The sequence below is a fragment of the Ctenopharyngodon idella genome, chromosome 1, assembly GCF_019924925.1.
Source record: "Ctenopharyngodon idella isolate HZGC_01 chromosome 1, HZGC01, whole genome shotgun sequence".
NCBI classification, from domain to species: domain Eukaryota; kingdom Metazoa; phylum Chordata; class Actinopteri; order Cypriniformes; family Xenocyprididae; genus Ctenopharyngodon; species Ctenopharyngodon idella.
The window spans coordinates 41,306,539-41,326,803 of record NC_067220.1 but is presented as its reverse complement, the minus strand read 5'-3'; the positions used below and the strand labels follow the sequence as shown (position 1 = coordinate 41,326,803).

General features: G+C 38.2%; 2 protein-coding genes across 2 annotated transcripts; both read left to right on the top strand.

Moving 5' to 3' along the window:
- The first annotated feature begins 236 nt into the window (after positions 1–236).
- Positions 237–3,176, top strand: LOC127512246 (mucin-5AC-like). Its single transcript, XM_051892974.1, has 3 exons — positions 237–393; positions 1,286–3,037; positions 3,154–3,176. Exons 1-3 carry the CDS (start codon positions 237–239, stop codon positions 3,174–3,176), a joined length of 1,932 nt encoding a protein of 643 aa, XP_051748934.1.
- A 1,598-nt stretch (positions 3,177–4,774) lies between these two features.
- On the top strand, positions 4,775–18,977 carry commd1 (copper metabolism (Murr1) domain containing 1). Its single transcript, XM_051906912.1, has 3 exons — positions 4,775–4,992; positions 7,055–7,342; positions 18,764–18,977. The coding sequence occupies exons 1-3, from the start codon at positions 4,819–4,821 to the stop codon at positions 18,869–18,871; spliced, it is 570 nt and encodes a 189-aa protein (XP_051762872.1). The 5' UTR covers positions 4,775–4,818; the 3' UTR covers positions 18,872–18,977.
- The last annotated feature ends 1,288 nt before the right edge of the window (positions 18,978–20,265 follow it).

The window sequence follows — 20,265 nt, the reverse complement described above, 5'->3', positions numbered from 1 at the left end:
TCATTTCATTTACAAGAAAAAGCATCAAAAGAAGCTTGCTATACAATCATATTAACAAGGTGAATTTTCAGTAAATATAAGTGAATATTGCAAAATACATGCCGACTTATAGATGTACTTCAGCAAAAAGGTATGAGAGGCCTAACAAAATGTTTATATTTATCTCTGCTTTCACTTTCCTGTGTTTAATCTCCCAGATATCCAAGCAGAGAGAGATGAGCATTCTCTCAGTTAAGATGTTGGCGGCATTGGCTCTGGTTCTGTTGGTGTTCAATGCAAGTGAGGGACGGATTCTGAGTAAATGTGAGCTGAAGGCCAAGCTGGAGGCTGCTCAGCTTCAGGAGATTAAGGTCACAGGAGAAAAATTGGACGTGAAAGATCTTGTTGCTAGATGTGAGTTACTTTTATTTCAAATTCCTTTTTTTCTTGCTCAGTCTTCACATGCCATATTTCCGTGTCACATGATGTCTTCTAAGAGGTTCTTTACCTTCTTCCATATGTTTCTTTCTTTCTGAGGCAGTTGTCTGCAAGGCCAGTGCCTCGGCCTTCAACACCAACTTTATTAAAACCATCACTGAGGACAAGCCAGATGACACCCTACCTCAGTCTACCTTAAAGCCTACATCAAGTTTCACTTCAAGCACCACCTCAAGGGCCACCTTCAGCTCCACCTTAAGTACCTCAAAGCCTACATTAAGTCCCACCACTGGCTCCACCACAAGTCCCACCACAGGCTCCACCTCAAGACCTACCACAAGACCCACCACAGGCTCCACCACAAGTACCACCACAGGCTCCACCACAAGACCTACCACAAGTCCCACCACAGGCTCCACCTCAAGACCTACCACAATACCCACCACAGGCTCCACCACAAGTACCACCACAAGTCCCACCACAGGCTCCACCACAAGACCTACCACAATACCCACCACAGGCTCCACCACAAGTACCACCACAGGCTCCACCACAAGACCCACCACAGGCTCCACCACAAGTCCCACCACAGGCTCCACCACAAGACCCACCACTGGCTCAACCTCAAGCTACACCACAGGCTTCACTACAGGCTCCACCACAAGACCCACCACTGGCTCTACCACAAGCCCCACCACAGGCTCAACCTCAAGCTCCACCACAGGCTCCACTACAAGCTCAACCACAAGCCCCACCATAGGCTCAACCTCAAGCCCCACAACAGGTTCAACTTCAAGCCCCACCACAGTCTCAACCTCAAGCCCCACCACAGGCTCAACCTTAAGCTCCACCACAGGCTCCACTACAGGCTCAACCACAAACCCCACCACAGGCTCAACCTCAAGCCCCACCACAAGCTCAACCTCAAACCCCACCACAGGCTCAACTTCAAGCCCCACCACAGGCTCAACCTTAAGCCCCACTACAGTCTTCACTACAGGCTCAATCTCGAGCCCCAGCACAGGCTCAACCACAGACTCCACTACAAGCCCCACCACAAGCCCTACCACAGGCTCAACCTCAAGCTCCACCGCAGGCTCCACCACAGGCTCAACCTCAAGCCCCACCACAGGTTCAACCTCAAGCTCCACTACAGGATCAACCACAAGCCCCACCACAGGCTCAACGTCAAGCCCCACCACAGGCTCCACTACAGGCTCAACCTCAAGCTCCACCACAGGCTCCACTACAGGCTTAACCTCAAATCCCACCACAGGCTCTACTACAAGCCCCACCACAAGCTCCACCACAGGCTCAACCTCAAGCCCCACCACAGGCTCAACCTCAAGATCCACCACAGGCTCAACTACAAGCTCCACTACAGGCTCAACCTCAAACCCCACCACAGGCTCAACCTCAAGCCCCACCACAGTCTCAACCTCAAGCCCCACCACAGGCTCCACTACAAGCCCCACCACGAGCTCCACCACAGGCTCAACCTCAAGCCCCACCACAGGTTCAACCTCAAGCCCCACCACAGTCTCAACCTCAAGCTCCACTACAGTCTCAACCACAAGCCCCACCACAGACTCAACCTCTATCCCCACTACAGGCTCAACCTCAAGCTCCACCACAGGCTCCACTACAGGCTTAACCTCAAATCCCACCACAGGCTCTACTACAAGCCCCACCACAAGCTCCACCACAGGCTCAACCTCAAGCCCCACCACAGGCTCAACCTTAAGCCCCACCACAGGTTCAACCTCAAGCCCCACCACAGGCTCCACCTCAAGATCCACCACAGGCTCCACTACAAGCTCCACTACAGGCTCAACCTCAAACCCCACCACAGGCTCAACCCCAAGCCCCACCACAGTCTCAACCTCAAGCCCCACCACAGGCTCCACTACAAGCCCCACCACGAGCTCCACCACAGGCTCAACCTCAAGCCCCACCACAGGTTCAACCTCAAGCCCCACCACAGTCTCAACCTCAAGCCCCACCACAGGCTCAACCTCAAGCCCCACCACAGTCTCAACCTCAAGCTCCACTACAGGCTCCACTACAGGCTCAACCACAAGCCCCACCACAGGCTCAACCTCAAGCCCCACCACAGGCTCAACCTCAAGCCCCACCACAGGCTCAACCACAAGCCCCACCACAGGCTCAACCTCAAGCTCCACTACAGGCTCAACCACAAGCCCCACCACAGGCTCAACCTCAAGCTCCACCACAGGCTCCACCACAGTCTCAACCTCAAGCTCCACTACAGGCTCCACTACAGGCTCAACCACAAGCCCCACCACAGGCTCAACCTCCAGCCCCACCACAGGCTCAACCTCAAGCTCCAGTACAGGGTCCACTACAAGCCCCACCACAAGACCTACCACAGGCTCAACCTCAAGCGCCAACACGAGTCCAACCACAAAATCCATCCCAAGACCCGTCACAGTCTCCCCTTCAAGGCCCACCCCAAAGAATCCCTCAAACCCCCAAAGAGGCCGCCGTCACATTCCTTTTTTTCCCAAACCCAATGGTCCCATGTTTGAGGAGAAGGAGCCAAAGAGGCCCACCGTCTGGCGCCTGTATGGAGTGTTTCAGCTCAGTGATCAGTGGGCCTGTGATTCTGGCACGGTGCCTTCGCTCAATATTTGCAACATGAAATGCTCTGGTAAGTTTGAAGGAAAACATGCCATATCAAATGTTTTGTTGTTGTTGTTGTTGTTTTATCACAAGCCAGATATACCCAAATTATGTGAATGCTTAGTAATATGAACTAAATAAAGATACAATTCAATATGAACTTTTACCTTTTTTTCTACCAAAGCTTTAATAGATGATGACATCACAAATGACATTGCCTGCCTGAAGACCCTGATGAACAGTATGTAAGTACAAAAGAGCTCAAATACTTATTTTCAAAACACACAAACATGCTTACAATTATATTTAGATACAAAGTGTGTTTTTAAATTTTAATTCAAAAGAGGAAAAAATTATTTGCTTCATGGTAGTTCTTATATTAACACATTAATGTATACATTAACATATACACGTACTATATTAACACACAAATGTGCTTGCACCTCAATAAATGGTTAGAAAATTAAAGACATTGAAACCGTAATGAAATGTATTTACACTAAATATAACATTCATGACTCTGTCTTCTTTTGTAACAGGCCACCTAAACCTAAATTCAACCCCTCTGATATGAAGAAGATGTAAGTTGAATATAATTTTTATGTCTTTAGAATTTTACTATGTCAATACATGCTAACACAAAATTTTAATAAAGGTAAGTATATAGTAATATATTAGTACATTTTGAGATTCTTTTGCTTATTGAATAAGCTGTTTGTTTATGTTGTCAATGACATACGATCATAAACATATTATTTTAGCCATAGTGTTGTGACATATTGAAGTAATAAGGTGTTTGAACTGACAGAAGTTCAACTAGAATACTGTGATTACTAGTGTGTTTGTACATATGACAAACATAGAGTAAATATTTATTATATGTCAGACATAACGGGCGTAAGAAGTTAAATCAGGCCTGAATGTGACTGTCTTCTGTGTGTTACAGCTTGGAGATGTTGTTGGTGAATGAGTGCCGCTCTGTTGTTCCCTCAAAGTATTTTGCTGAGTGTTTTTAGAAGAATATCCACTACCTTTGATTTAAGGGTAATTGGGGTCAAAGGGGTGACGATGGTGGCATCACCTGTGTGAGTTTAAATGTCTAAAGATTCTTTAAAAAAATGTCTTTAAACACTCTGAATGTTTGTGCATTAAGACACTTTATTTTATTGCTGTAATGTTTTTTTTAAATATGGCAGTTACATTTTTATCTAAACTTTTATGAAACTGTCTCTTTTCCTTGCATTTTATACTTTCACTTTATTATTAAAAAAATATTAAAAACTAGAATACTCAAAATGTACTTTCTTTCTGCACTTGTGCTGTTGATTCATCCCACAATTAATACTGATGAGGGATGAGACAGGTTGATTGCATGTGCCTTTTTTCAGATTTTGAAAGTTCTGAGGAGAAACACACACATTCACAGTAACATTTCCAGTTTAAATAGATATATCCTGCAGTAGGGCCATACATATTTATAGCTTCTTTCAGTATTTTCCTTGGGTTGATCTGTTGGAAGAACTGACAATTGCTACTTGATAAAATTCGTACTGTTAAAAACTAGGGTTGTCAATGGGTTATTTTTATATAACCCATTCGAATTAAAAAAATAATAATTTAGAAAACGATACATAACATATCTAAATAACATATTATATTTATAATCTATGTTTATATTAAATACCGGAAGTGAACGCGCAGTGAAGGAAGTCGTGCTGCGCGTGACGCGGATCACATGACACACTGTCAACATCCAATATGGCTGACGCGGACAGCCAGAGATGTGTGAGCGCTTTGTTGAACGGAATCACTCAGAGACTTTATTACGGTAATACAGAAATCACAGAAGAGTTTTTGAAGAATGAGCTCTACGCCGAGATGACGCAGGACGAGTTCCGCGCGCTACATGACAAGATGAGGTCGCTTCTGAAGGTACTCTCTCCTCTTCCGCCACTCTCTATAAGAGTTTACATGACAGCAGGACGTGTATTGCTGTTTCTGCAGTAAAATACAAACGCAAACATTTCATAGAGATTTTGTATTCTTTAAAGCTAAATACAGGTGTGGATTGAACTGTTATCTGTCTACCGCTAGAGAGCAGCAGATGTCTTGCATCACCAGTGGTAGTTGTCAGCCATTAGATGTCACTTACTGAACGTTTATCATTACATAATTCGTTCTGTTTTGCTTATTTTTAATAGTAGGTAGTATTTAGTGTATACTACAGATTAGTGATCGACGATATGGATTTGTTTGAATTAAAAATAATTGGAAAATATATCAATATGCAAAAATATTTTGATAAGAAATATATATGTAAAACAAACAGATTTATACTTTAGAAAGTTTTTATTCTGTAATCCTAATACATCGTTTTTTTAAAATAAAGAAATAGTTGAAAGTTAAAAAATATTATTATTACTAATAATAGAAAAGCAAACTCTTATAATACTTTTCATATACCGTTCGCTTTCTTTAACAGTTCTGTTTACTATTCTAATTTTGTAGACAAAATTCATTCATTCTTTCATTCATTCATTCATTTTCCTATATTTAACCAGTTTAAAAAAAAAAACTCAGTGAGATTAAAAAATCACTTTTAAAAGACTGACTTTGCCAAGAAGCAGCAACAAATAAAAAAACAATTTACAGTATCAACCACAATATAATACAACACAAGCAGGAATCACAGCAACAATTTACCCAAAGTCTTTCCCAAGCTCTGTTTTTACCAGAGGAACAATCTTTTGAACAATGAACATATAAGGGCAATGTCATATTAATTACATCAAATCAAATGTTATGATAAACAAATATTAAAAAAAAAAAAGAAGAAAGAAAAGAAGAGAAAGCCGAAGGTAATTCACATGTCTATAAATAAGTACAAAAGTTACAAATTATTTAAAGAATAGATTTAAGGCTTTAAAATAATTTAGTTTTTTCGCTTTATTATCTTGTTTCCTTTAATGTATAAAAGTAGTGACCTATTTCTATTTTAAAATGAGTAAAATTAGTTTTTTTCCCTCCTCATTTACATTTGTGGATAAAGACGTTTCCATATATAATGAGTAGATTCACAATATACCAAATTTTGAAGTCACCAGTATTATCATAAAAAACATCTTTTACTTTGAGTTCAATGTTAGTACTATTTTTCACAAAAAAAGCCAGATCACACCAAAATAATTTTGTATAAATACAATCATAAAATAAATGGACAATACTCTCAGTTCCCTCTTTACAGAAAACACATTTCAGGTCAATATCTTTACAAAACTTTGCAATTACTTGTTTTACAGGATAAATACAATGAACAATCTTAAGTGACACCTCCCTAATCTTATTGGTGATACAAAATTGTCTGGAGATTTTAAAGGTCTCTTTCCAATTGACATCTTGAAATTGTGATCTCCAAAATCCAATAGCTAAAGGAACAGTGGAAATTTGGCATTTCAGTCTCAAGTATAATTATTATTACATTTTTTTTGTCTTTTAAATTGTTACCTTTCAGTTTAAGACTAAGATCTTAGTTTGGCTTTTCATCTATATTATTTCCTAGCAAATGTATAAGTTCTGAGGAAATGGCATTGATTACCATCATATACTCATTGACAGGTATATAAAATGAAAATTCTTCCTAAAAATGCTGAATAAGTAAGTAAATGATCATTACTATTCAAAATGTTTTCACTAAGCCAATTAACTAAAAATAAAGATTTTTTTTGGTGTAAAATGTATTTATTTAATCCAAATTAAGCATTTGTGAGGGGAGAAATTGTGTTTGTATTAAACAGTGCCTGTTTATAAAAAATGAAGATGGAGAATGAGAGCTCCTGTGCATCTGCGTTCTCAGTGCTGTCAAAATAAAAGTCGTCTTCTGACACTTATCAGCCAAACAGTAAAACTTGTCAGCCAACGCTAATCATTAAAATGGCAAATATCAGCATTTATCCCATACTACACCCTTAAACTGATCTTTCTGTCCTTCCTTCAGTCCATCGCATCAGCAGACATGGATCAGACGCAGCTCGAAGCTTTTCTCACGGCGCAGACGCGTAAGCAGGGTGGAGGTGGCGTGACTCCAGAGCAGGCGGCCGCTCTGGCACGCTTCTGGAAGACCCACCGGACGCGGGTGCGAGAGAGTCTTTTGGCTCAGAGTCGCTGGGAACCCGGCCTCAGGGGCCTGAAGTGGAGAGTGGACCTGCACACATCAGCCAGCAGGGGGCAGGTGTCCAACAGCCCTGTGGCACTGGTGGAGTTAGAGCTCGGCCGCACCGGAGAGGTGAGAACTGAACTGGAGAAATGAGGGTTCAGGTCATGGAAGTTGGATGGATCTCCAAACAAAAGTGTTTTAAAAGCACAAAAGAGATTTTTTTTCACTGACTTTTGCATGCTATGCTTTTTACTGGTATAACCGCACACACACACACACCTATGAATATGTGCAGACATGTCCCGAAAAAATGAAGTCACACCACTCTCTGGGGTTTCAAATTGGTAGGTAGTTGTGGCATGTTGGGTGCTTGTTCAAAGATGTATGTGGAGAAAAGTATGTGTGCAGTTTAACATCCGTAAGCCTCAGTTAAAGTTGAGACCGCTTGAGCTAAAATAATACTGAGAGTATTTTAAGATTTTAAATTAAGAGATGTTAACAAATAGCATACTGTAGTGAAATGATTTTGCATCAGTGAATGAGCAAAGATCATGTTGTTTTTATGATCTTTAAACAAATGAATAGTATCAACAGCATTGCATGTTGTTGCATGTGCATTAACTACTGTACCTGCCAGACAAGTGTTGTATAAGCAAATTGCAGGTGAAATGAGAAAAGTTGCTGCCAAGAAGATTTCTTACCAGAAGCAAAGTTGTATTTAGCATATTTATATTAAAATTATACCATGGCACGGTTAAACCCTTGTTGATTGACAGATATTCAGAGGTTTTGAATAATCTTCTGTAACTGCACAGCTGTGAACTAGTTCTGCTTTCCATGACAGTCTTCCTGAAACTACATTGAATACCTATGGAAAGCATAAATTAATAATTATGAAAAGATAGTACTGCTGTGTAAGTGGAAAAACACTCTAAATGTATTGTCTTTACCCCCTTGGAGTTTGATTATTAATTAAGTATTAAAGGTGCAATATGTAAAATTTTTGCAGTAAAATATCCCAAAACCAAAACCATAGCCAGTGTTATATATTTTGTTCAGTACTTACAATATCCCAAATGTTTCCAACTATTTGTAAATCGTGAGAAAATTGCAATTTTAACCAAGGCTCCGGGACGTGTGGTGAGTCGCCTGTCAATTGCGTCATACCCGCATTACCCTCGGTTTCCGGTTTTATTTTGTAGAAACCATGGAAACACCAAAGACGCTTTAATATTTAGATGTTTTATCAGACAAGGGAACAACTGTTTGGTTACATTTATAGACAGAAAACTAATTGTTGTTATATAGCTCAACACGTTTAGTCTAATTTTCTTGATTTTTTTTTTTTTTTTTTTTTTTGTGATTACCATGCTTTACCATAAAAAAACACTATTTTGTCATGTAGCTAACATAGCATAATCAGATACAGCTTTATTTTTAGTAACGTAATACAGAATTTTCTCCATCATACAATATGTTTTAAAATTAATTGCATGCCATTTATCAACACAAGCCATCTAGCATTTAATGATATTCTAAAATCGATCTATCTTACTGCAGTGTGCAAAAAGTGTCTCATAGCAGCCACCGAGCGAACGCACAGAGTAACATCATAACATCATTTTCAACACACTCAAATGTATCTAATATGATAAACAGAGCTGCGTTACCTCATACTCATGACCGGAAAAGCGGAAGCAGCGCCGGCGACTGTGGCATAATAAAAGTCTCGCTGCTCGTGAAGCGTGTGTTGCGCAATCGCTCCAGCGTCCTCGTTCAGCTCCCACAACACTCGGTCCTGCTCTGCTTCATACTACAGTAACGTTAACAATCGCATCCCTGAACATGATTTCTGCCCAAGTCATATCCCGATTTATTTCCACCGGCTGTGAGGTGAAGACCACATGTCCCAAGATTCCGCGCTCAAACTTGGCGTCATCAAGCTACGCCTTTGTTTTGAAAAACTACATAGTGCACCTTTAATAATATAAATACATTTTGTTACATTTATATACTTTTGTTTATTATATATATATATATATATATATATATATATTGTAACCAATTTATGAATTTTGTTAATCGATATCACATTGGCCGTCTTATCATAAACTCTGTTTTTTACAGAAACACACTGATAAACAAAGTGTGTAGCCCTTTTTTACCGTTCAGACTCATCAATATGTTCCTGAACTGCATGAGGAGCTCTAATCCATGTCTTTATTTCCCGTGATATCAAGAGGTCTGAGTTACAGGAAACAGAGAGCCATTAGTGACATTAGCCCTCATTACTCTGCCATTAAGTCTTTCCGTTCATCATCATCTCTTTCCTATGAAGTTCATTCGGGGTTCTTTCGTTTGCAAATTTTAGATGCTTATCCGTAAGATCTGCTGTGTGTTATCATTTAACCTCAGTGGGGCGAGACGAAAATAACAGCCTTCTTTTTTCTGTTTGATTTCTTATTCTTTTTATTTATTTTAGCAGTGGGCGTTATGACCAAGATCTTATTTCATGATATGAGCAATTTATTTCACAATAACTACAATATATGTCACAACATATTTTTTATTATGTTTTTGTTATTAAAAATAAGTACAGAGAAGCTAATTACAAACAATAGGGCATATACAATAGACTATAACAAAAATATGAATTAAACAAATTAGGTTTTTCAGATACAGTAGGTTTATTTAAAGGTGGGTTAATCCATATTTCAAAAACGCTGTTGGACATTGTTGATATTTGAAATCAACCCAAACAAACACATCCCTCTCTTCATTGCTCCACCTCCAAAACTCACACTCACCACCCTGCGCCGAGTTGGTCTCGGACCCCAATTGCTGCTGGAATGCAGTTGAGTGCACTAACAGTGACGCTAAACACCTCATTCTCTAGAGGTCGTCAATGCGCAGTGGTTTACCTGCACAGCTCTCACTATCTGGCCACTGTTACACGCGCAATACGAGAGTGGATGTCTGTTTATCACAGCTGACGCACAACAAAATAATGCTTCATGAAAAATAAAGCGCAGATGAACGAAGCACAAAAAATGAACAAGTCAAGTCAAGTCACCTTTATTTATATAGCGCTTTTTACAATGTAGATTGTGTCAAAGCAGCTTTACATTGATAACTGGTACATTGTTTGGCTGCACAGCAGCTCTTAAAGAATAGTGTCAATGCAGGCAGATCAAAGCACTGTTGAAATCAAATGTCAAGTCAAGTGTCCCCAACTAAGCAAGCCAGAGGCGACAGCGGCAAGGAACCCAAACTCCATCAGGTGACATTAGGTGGCAGACAAGTGGCAAATTGGTGTTAAAATGGAGAAAAAAACCTTGGGAGAAACCAGGCTTAGTCGGGGTGCCAGTTCTCCTCTGGCCAACAGTGCTTTGTTACAATTCAGGTTGCTATCATAAGTCCAATAGGATCGCAACATTAAAAGTATTTATTTCAGTTCCATCCAATTGAGGATCGTATTCATCACGCCGGTATGGACGGTTGTTGAGGAACTGTGTCGTGGCTGTCGTGTCGATGAGGCCCTCACAGTGGAAGATCTAGTTGACTCAATCTCTGCTGATACGTCAGGGCTGCGTTGTGGTCGTGTCAAGGCGCAGGTCCTTGGTCTCACCTGGATACGGCCCGGATCCGGTTGACTACGGTGAACCTCGGGATAAACAGAAAGACTAATATTAGCGTAGATGCCATTCTTCTTCTGATGTAACGAGTACATCAGGTGTTATAGGAAGTGTTCCCGGTTCCGGCTGACCTAATTTATGCAGCCTAATAATCCTTTAATGGATTTGAAAATATAAATTGGTAATGTGTTACGTGTATGCCAGGTTAAAAAGATGCGTTTTTAGTCTATATTTAAACTGACAGAGTGTGTCTGCTTCCCGAACAATGCTAGGAAGATTGTTCCAGAGTTTAGGTGCCAAATAGGAGAAGGATCTACCACCTGCAGTTGATTTTGATATTCTAGGTATTATCAGCTGGCCTGAATTCTGAGATCGCAATAGACGTGAAGGACTATAATGAATTAGGAGCTCGCTCAGGTACTGGGGAGCTAAACCATTTAGTGCTTTGTAAGTAATTAGCAAGATTTTAAAATCTATACGATGTTTAACAGGAAGCCAATGCAGTGTTGACAGAACTGGGCTAATATGGTCATACTTCCTGGTTCTAGTAAGAACTCTAGCTGCTGCATTTTGTACGAGCTGTAGTTTATTTATCAGGCGAGCAGAACAACCACCCAGTAGAGCATTACAGTAATCTAGCCTTGAGGTCATGAACGCATGAACTAACTGTTCTGCATTTTTCAGTGATAGCATATGTCGTAGTTTAGATATATTTTTAAGATGGAAGAATGCGGTTTTACAGATGCTAGAAACATGGCCTTCAAATGAAAGATTGGTATCAAAGAGCACACCCAGGTTCCTAACTGACGACGAAGACTTAACAGAGCAGCCATCAAGTGTTAGACAATATTCTAGGTTATTACGTGAAGAAGTTTTTGGTCCAAAAATTAGAATCTCTGTTTTTTCTGAATTTAGTAGTAGGAAATTACTGGTCATCCAATTTTTTTATATCAGCTATGCATTCCATTAATTTTGTGAATTGGTAAGTTTCGTCAGGGCGCGAAGAAATATAGAGCTGAGTATCATCAGCGTAACAGTGAAAACTAACGCCATGCTTCCTAATGATATCTCCCAAGGGTAGCATGTACAGAGTGAACAGCAACGGTCCTAGTACTGAGCCTTGTGGTACTCCATATTGAACTTGTGATCGATATGACATGTCTTCGTTTACTACTACAAACTGATAACGGTCAGATAAGTATGATTTTAACCATGACAATGCAATTCCACTAATGCCAACATAATTTTCGAGTCTTTTTAAAAGAATATTGTGATCAATAGTGTCAAATGCAGCACTAAGATCCAGTAACACTAATAGAGAGATACAACCACGATCTGATGATAAGAGCAAATCATTAGTAACTCTAATGAGAGCAGTCTCAGTACTATGGTACGGTCTAAATCCTGACTGGAAATCCTCACAGATACCATTTCTTTCTAAAAAGGAACATAGCTGTGATGATACTGCCTTTTCTAGTATTTTTGACAGAAAAGTGAGATTTGAGATCGGCCTGTAATTGACTAATTCTCTAGGATCAAGTTGTGTTTTTTTAATAAGAGGTTTAATAATAGCCAGCTTAAAAGTTTTTGGTACGTATCCTAATGATAAAGATGAATTGACGATATTGAGAAGAGGGTCTATGACCTCTGGAAGCATTTCTTTCAATAGCTTAGTCGGTATAGGGTCTAACATACATGTTGTTGATTTTGATGATTTAACAAGTTTAGACAATTCTTCCTCTCCTAAAGCAGGAGTAGTAGACGGTTGCATGGTTATTATTTTTTCTCTAATATTATCAATCTTGCAAGTAAAGAAGTTCATAAAGTCATTACTGCTGTGCTCTTTGGAAACATCAGAAGTTGAAGCTTTATTTCTTGTTAATTTAGCCACTGTATCAAATAAATACCTAGGGTTGTGTTTATTTTCTTCTAAGAGTTTTGAAAAATAGGCAGATCTAGCAGATTTTAAGGCCTTTCTGTACTCAATCATTCTCTCTCTCCACGAAAAACGAAATACTTCTAGTTTTGATTTCTTCCAGCTGCGCTCCATTTTTCTGGCTGCTAACTTTAGTGCCCGAGTGTGCTCATTGTACCATGGCATTGGATTAATTTCCTTAATCTTTTTTAAACGCAAAGGAGCAACTGAGTCTAATGTGCTGGAAAAGACAGAGGCAATAGTTTCTGTTGCAACATCGAGGTCTTCTAAGCTGTCTGGTATGCTAAGGCGATGAAAATGATCAGGAAGATTATTTATAAAGCAATCTTTAGTGGTAGAAGTGATGGTTCTACCATATTTATGGCATGGAGGCAGTTTAGCCGCCTTGACTAAATGTAGTATACACGAGACTAGATAATGATCTGAGATGTCGTCACTCTGCTGCAGAATTTCAACAGCATCAATATCGATTCCATGTGACAATATTAGATCTAAAGTATGATTACGACAATGAGTGGGTCCTGACACATGTTGTCTAACACCAATAGAGTTTAGAATATCTGCAAATGCCAATCCTAATGCGTCTTTTTTATTATCTACATGAATATTAAAATCACCAACATACAGTACACAATAGTAAATCCAAACAAGAGTTCATTGTTAGTCTCCAACAGCACAGCAGCTCCAGACTATCAATGACACTCAAACCCAGTGTTACTCACGCGTGAAGCAGAATCAAAGCGGCCTCCGCGTCTGTTTTCAGGCCTTCCCACTTAGTTCTCTCCAGCGCTGGAAAGCTTTTCTAATATTAACGCGGGTCCTAAAGCACTTGCCCAGTCATAAACCTTCATTCCAGTGATATTCTTTTGGGCTCTTTTGTATTGTGTCCCATCTCTCGTTCTGCAGTCTTTCTTCAAATCTCCCTCTTGCTCGTTCTCTCTCCTCGACCGTCATACGCCCCCTAATGCTGATTGGCTACATGTTTGTTGTTGGTGTCGGTCCGACTAACTTCGAAACAGTGTTTTTGAAATATGACTTTTTATCTCACAATTCTGACTTTATAACTCGCTATTTTAAGTTTTAAATTTAAGTTTATAATCTGAGAAAATTCTGAGAAAAAAGTCAGAATTGTGAGATGAAAAGTCGCAATTACCTTTTTTATTTTATTTCATGGTGGAATCAAGCTTCCATACATTCATGTGTTTCATCACACTGAAGTGTCAGTAGTGCTGTGCTACGCGCATATATTTACATACTGTGATATATACGGTATAGCAAAATCTCTAACAATAGACATTTTATATCGCTGCCACGAAATATATTGTCATACCGCCCAGCTCTTTTTCTAAATGCACATTCAGCGCTGTAAGAGGAGCCTCCTCTCCGCTCTAAGTGGCTTTCAGCCGTTCGTTTGTCTGAGTGCTCTAATTGTTTCGTATCATTGGTGCCGTGTGCAGAGAGATGCATTACACGTCGTATGATTCATGCTCAGAGAATAGGGGACTGTTGGGTATTCAGTTCTCCTCAGAGCAGCAGGAGAGCAGAAAGGTCCCTCATCATGGCCGCAACGATGCTAAAAGGAGGAGATTGATACAGCGGTGAAGTTAACATTTGACTTTCGTTAGACATTTGGTTTCATACCCATTAAACTCTGTGCATTTCATGTCAACCAACTCAGATATGCATAAACTGATGTCCTTTGCATAGCACAGGGCTCAATTTCATGAAATAAAATATATATTAGCCCTATAATTCAATTAAACAATTGAACTATATGACGTTATGATATCAAACTAATAGTAAAATGTTCAGAAAAATATCTTTATTGCACAAGGCTCTGTTTTTGGAATTAGCATTTCAAGTTTTATAATAATTGTGGAACTTGAAATGTATGCAATACTGTAAATCCATTAAACTACAACACTGCTTGGCCTAAAGGTATTAATCTAACTGTAAAATATTATTCCTCATGTTGCACAAGGCTTGTTTTTCAGATTATTATTGTTTTTTGTTTTTTTGTTTGTTTTTTTGTAAGGCTTGTTTTTCCGATTATTAATCTGGTATTTTTTATAAGGCTTGTTTTTCAGATGATTAATATGGTATTTTTTTTATAAGGCATGTTTTTCATATTGTTAATATGGTATTTTTTTATAAGGCTTGTTTTTCAGATTAATAATCTGGTATTTTTTTTATAAGGCTTGTTTTTCAGATTATTAATATGGTATTTTTTTTATAAGGCTTGTTTTTCATATTATTAATCTGGTATTTTTTTATAAGGATTGTTTTTCAGATTATTAATATGGTACTTTTTAATAAGGGTACTTTTTAAATACAGAACTGAACCCAAATCCATTAAACTCTATTAAACACTGCTTGGCCTAAAGGTATCAATCCAACTGTAAATTACTCAGAATATTATTCCTCATGTTGCACAAGGCTTGTTTTTCAGATTATTAATCTGAAAAACAAGCTTTAAAAAAATACCAGATTAATAATGGATTATAATACCAGATTAATAAGAGATAGATTCTTCATTCTGGGTCAGGAGATCAATTCAAACCACGAATCATTTCAGATATCTCAGTCCCGTGTTTGTGTTTGGACAGCAAGAAAGAACGAGACTTTAACACATCCACAGAACACAATTGTCAGTCCTGCTTTAGAGTGCAAATATGGTTACATAAAGTTCAGTTATTATATTATATTGCATATTGCATTTTCTAACTGAAATGACTCCCTTAATTTTTCAGGACGGACCTGTTGCCTAGTTGTCTGTCACATCGCACAGTGTGAGATTTCAGATCATGTTTCTGTTTTCTAGCGAAGCTCCCATCAGTTTTGCGGTCTGTGCTTGTCAGCTGCTGTCAGTTGATTAGATTTCACAGATGAATTTGCACCTTAATTGGGCTTGTTTATTAAATATTGTTTTGTCATTTGTGCTTTCAGATCTTATTATATTTACTTTAGTCACTGTCGCTGTGGTTACAGGTTATGTGATATGGCTATTGTGATCATACAAAAGGGGTTTTGTCTGTCCGGGTCCTTCTCGTTTTTTACCTGGTCAGATTCAGCCCAGTGCTTTTTCCTCATTTTCTGCTTCTATTCCCTGTAACTCAAAGATGCAGTATTTTCAGCCAATCAGCAGTGTTTAATACCTAGTTGCACTTCACAATTTTTTCACAAAGGTTTCTTTTGTTAATATTAGTTCATGCATTGGGTATCGTAACCTAATAATGAACACAGCTTTTATTGCATGTATTAATCTAGGTTCATGTTTTTCCTAATCTTATTAATCTAAAGTCGTGTACTATGTGTACTAATACGTTTTTTTTACAATGCCAGTTACATAAAATTACAATAGTCAAAAATGTATTAAGAACAAACCAGAATTAACAATGAACAATAATGAATAATTAATTATTTCTGTAATTATTATAATTGTTATCGTGTACATATTCTACCATTCAAAAGTTTTGTAGTAGTTAGTAAGATTTTATTCAGCAATGATGCATTAAATTGATCAAAAGTGACAGTAAAGACATTTATAATTTATATATTTCAAATAAAGGATGTTCTTTTGAACTTTCTATTATTCCAGAAAAAAATGTATTACAGTTTCCACAGAAATATGAAGCAGCACAACCGTTTTCAACATTGATAATAATCAGAAATGTTTCTTGCACATCAAATCAGCATATTAGAATGATTTCTGAAGGATCATGTGACACTGAAGACTGGAGTAATGATGCTGAAAATTCAGATTTGATCAAAGGAATAAATTATATTTTATAATATATCACAATTGAAAACAGTTATTTTAAATTATAATAATATTTCACAATAACATCCTCATAACAATTTGCACCAACACATTTTAAGTAAAATAAACTAAAACTTACCTGTTATTATCAAGTAAAAATATTATAATAAACCATGCTTTTAAAGTGTATGCTTTACTTAAATATATAAGTAAATAATATGACAGTATGATAAGTAAAATAAAAATGACGGTAACATTCGATAGATCATTTTTGGGTGTGAATGTGTCATTTTGAGTAGAAAATTAACTCCATATATCACAAAATCATAAGTTACTTAACAACAAAAGCAATGATAAAAAAAAAAACAGCAAAAAAATAAGTAAATTTTAAAAAATCACAAAAATTTACTTCACCACAGAATCATTTTTATGAGTGTGGTTGATTTTCTCTTTTCTTTTGTTGTTTGATTAACATTAATCACACAGACGGCTGCAGGATTAGTAGGCTGCTGTCACTTTAAGACCTGACGCATAGATCCAATACATTGGAACACACCTGATTTATTTCTTGACTGTTTATATTCACTTATGACATACCCAACTGTGTTTGCTAGGATACTCACCAGGACATGCCTTTTTTTAATTATTATTATTATTACATATTTTAGATCATTCAGCCCCAATAATCCATGAAAGAACTGAATTCGCCATCACATGCTGTCTAAAAGGCGCCTTTTTGTGCGCACTCTTCAGGTCTGTCTGAGCCCGGTAGCGCGAATTGCGCTACTTTTGAGCTCTTTTTCAGGGCTTATTGATCTTAGTGATCAAACACGTCCCGCACTTTATTTTCTCACTTGTGTGGATATATTTTAGTCCCTTCAGGGAGTGGAAGCAGAGCTCTACACACATGTGCTGCTGTCACACATTGATGCAAATTATGAAAAACGGCTCTTATTAGAATGCTGTTATTCTTAAAGTATTAATACTGATAAAATGTGAAATCGTACAGTTTTTAATAGCAAGGTATTGCGATACATGTAATGCAGACTTCTTTCAAAAACAATAAAAAATCGTACCGACCCCAAACTTTTAAACAGTAGAATATTTAGAAATTTGCCTTTCCTGAAGGAGGCACCTGCAGCACATAGTGTTAAAGCTGAAGGTTAGTTCATGTTTTATTCTCTGGTTCTGTGTGAATGAAACGATGCTCAGGAGCTGCTTTGGTGTCTGATGATGTCATAATGACCTGCTTCAGCTGCTGATGTCATCTGATGTCATTCCCATTCTTCATCATTCCCATTCTTCTTGTCAGTCCCATTCTTCTGCCCTTCTGGATCATTTTTTACAAAAAAAAAAAAAAAAAGCCTTAACACTATTCTTTGCTGCCCTGTAATTAAGGGATAATGTAGTATAAGTTACAAAACAAACCATGATGGTGATCAGGACACAGGCCAGAATTGTAGACTAAATGTACTTTAAGTAAACGGTTTACCCACTAAATACACTGCATCCAAAATTGAATACTTCCCTACTATATAAATATAATATAGTATGTGAAAAACAGTACACCAAAAAGAGTAGTATGTCTGAATACATAGTATTTGAAAAACAGTAGCCGAAAAGTCCCCAGAATGACCTGTTGCCGCCGAGATTCTGAAGTGTGCATTCAGTGGACACTTTACTATCCCATGAGGCCACGAGAGAGGATTTATGAATGGCAGTGAAGCAACAATAACAATATGGCGGCTGTAGTACATCCGAATTTCATTCATACTACTACCATATTCATACTATATTAAACAAACTTAACTTAAAATATTGGTGCACAAGTGATATTAGAGATAGGAAGCTCTGCAACAATGTGCAAACATACTTGTTCACAGAATGCTGACTGACCAATCAGAATCAAGAATTCCTGGAAATTCTCATTCAAATGGAAACATTCTATTTATTGGTTCTAAATAACAGGTTCAGAATTCTGAGGATTGATGTTGATTCTCTTTGAGTGGAAACTACTTTTCAGGTGTTTTTCATGCAGTGAATCTTACACCGCTGTGTTGATGCAGGTCGACTCTGTAACAGGCGTGTCAGCAGAAGTACTGATATCACACGTTGACACTCAGTGCAGAATGTGTTGTTTAAAATGATTTTGGGTCACTTCAGTTTCACCATTTGTACTGAATGTAAATAGTTTCTCTTTCTCTTTCTCTCTACTTCAGAGCTCTGAGTTTGTGTGTCTGGAGTTTGATGAGCAGAAGGTGAATCTGGTGCTGAAGAAGATGGCAGAGCTTCAGGAGAGCATCGACAGCATTGTGCACCGCAGCTAGAGCTTATCTGCGTGTTCATAGGTGTGTGTGTGTGAGAGAGAATGTGTGTTTGTTTTAAGTACTGTATTGTTATATTCATGATAAATAATCATTGTCAAACCTCAAACTTTGATATGTGTTTATTTTATTTTTTTCCTCTCACTTTGATAGACATCACACAGGAACATTGTGAATGATGCACTTAAATGGGCCCATCCAAAGTCTTCCTCATGTTTCTCAAATCCTAGCAACCACTGCAAACCCTTTACATACATTATGAAAGTTTGTTGTATCTTTACGAAAGTTCATCATCATTATGAAAGTCATATCATAAGCTAATCTAATTTTAGTAGTGCTTTTGAGTGTAAACACTTTCAGAGAGCTTGTTTATTGATCAGGATGCAATTACCAACAAACCCACCTGTCCATTGTTAAATCTGCAAATATGAGCAGGGGAAAAAACCTTAAAGACTTTTTATGCATTTTGGCAGACACCAAAGTGACTTACAGTGCATGAAAGGTATGCATTTTTCAAGTATTAGTTCCCTGGGAATGAAACTCATGACATTGGCATTGCTAGTGCAATACCCTAATACTTTTGCAGGCCCTTAAAGATTTTTTTGCTGTCTATTAAGGGTGTGTTCTAGGGGTGTAACGATTCAAATTACTCACGGGTTCGGTATGTGCTGTCGAGCCACACCAGAGTTTTAAATTAACCATATGTGCTAACTGTAAACACGCCCTTACTCACTTCACAGGGTCAATGGTGCTTTTAAGTAGTCACGTAGTAACTAAAAGAAGTGATAACCCTCAGTGCAGGTGCCTGAATGACCTGACATGGACCTGGAAGTCTTCTTGATGTATGCGAGTTAATGTTTGTTCTGTATGCCAAATGATATAGTGTTCTAGGAACAGTAGAGATGTGCTAATGTCATGATCCATCTTTATCACCGCTGTGCTTTTGAGCGAAGGTCATCCTTCTGAATGTCGAGTTTATAGATAAGCCCACTGTTCCTATATTTTAAAAACCAAAAATGGCATGTTGATAAAAATTGGTGTCTCGTTGTGATACAAATGCCATTCGTTTGTAGCATAGACTGTAAAAAAAAAATATGGACGACGCACCTCCACTCTCTTCCATTGTAGAAAAGTGAAGCCGCTGTGGTGAGAAATCGAGTCCCCCCAGGAAACGGGTCTCCTTTAGGACCCTGAGTGATCCCATTGGTTCAATGGGCTTTTAATGGGTAGTATTTTTAGTGCCTGGTTATAATTCCTGCAAATTTACATAGTTTAAAATGCTTTTTAAAAAGTTTTTCAAATGACATGGTTCATATACTAGTATATGAATATTTCTTGTTCTTACTGTTTTTTAGTTAGCTTATGAACTAGCATAGCATACATCTACCTTATTTGGC

Bases quoted from the DNA above. Each gene is read 5' to 3' on its own strand.
- commd1 (XM_051906912.1), top strand. From the start codon at position 4,819: ATGGCTGACGCGGACAGCCAGAGATGTGTGAGCGCTTTGTTGAACGGA. The intron at 4,993-7,054 runs GTACTCTCTCCT...TCCTTCCTTCAG, and splicing joins AGATGAGGTCGCTTCTGAAG to TCCATCGCATCAGCAGACAT. The intron at 7,343-18,763 runs GTGAGAACTGAA...TCTCTACTTCAG, and splicing joins AGCTCGGCCGCACCGGAGAG to AGCTCTGAGTTTGTGTGTCT.
- LOC127512246 (XM_051892974.1), top strand. From the start codon at position 237: ATGTTGGCGGCATTGGCTCTGGTTCTGTTGGTGTTCAATGCAAGTGAG. The intron at 394-1,285 runs GTGAGTTACTTT...GCTCCACTACAG, and splicing joins GAAAGATCTTGTTGCTAGAT to GCTCAACCACAAACCCCACC. The intron at 3,038-3,153 runs GTGATTCTGGCA...TTTTATCACAAG, and splicing joins GCTCAGTGATCAGTGGGCCT to CCAGATATACCCAAATTATG.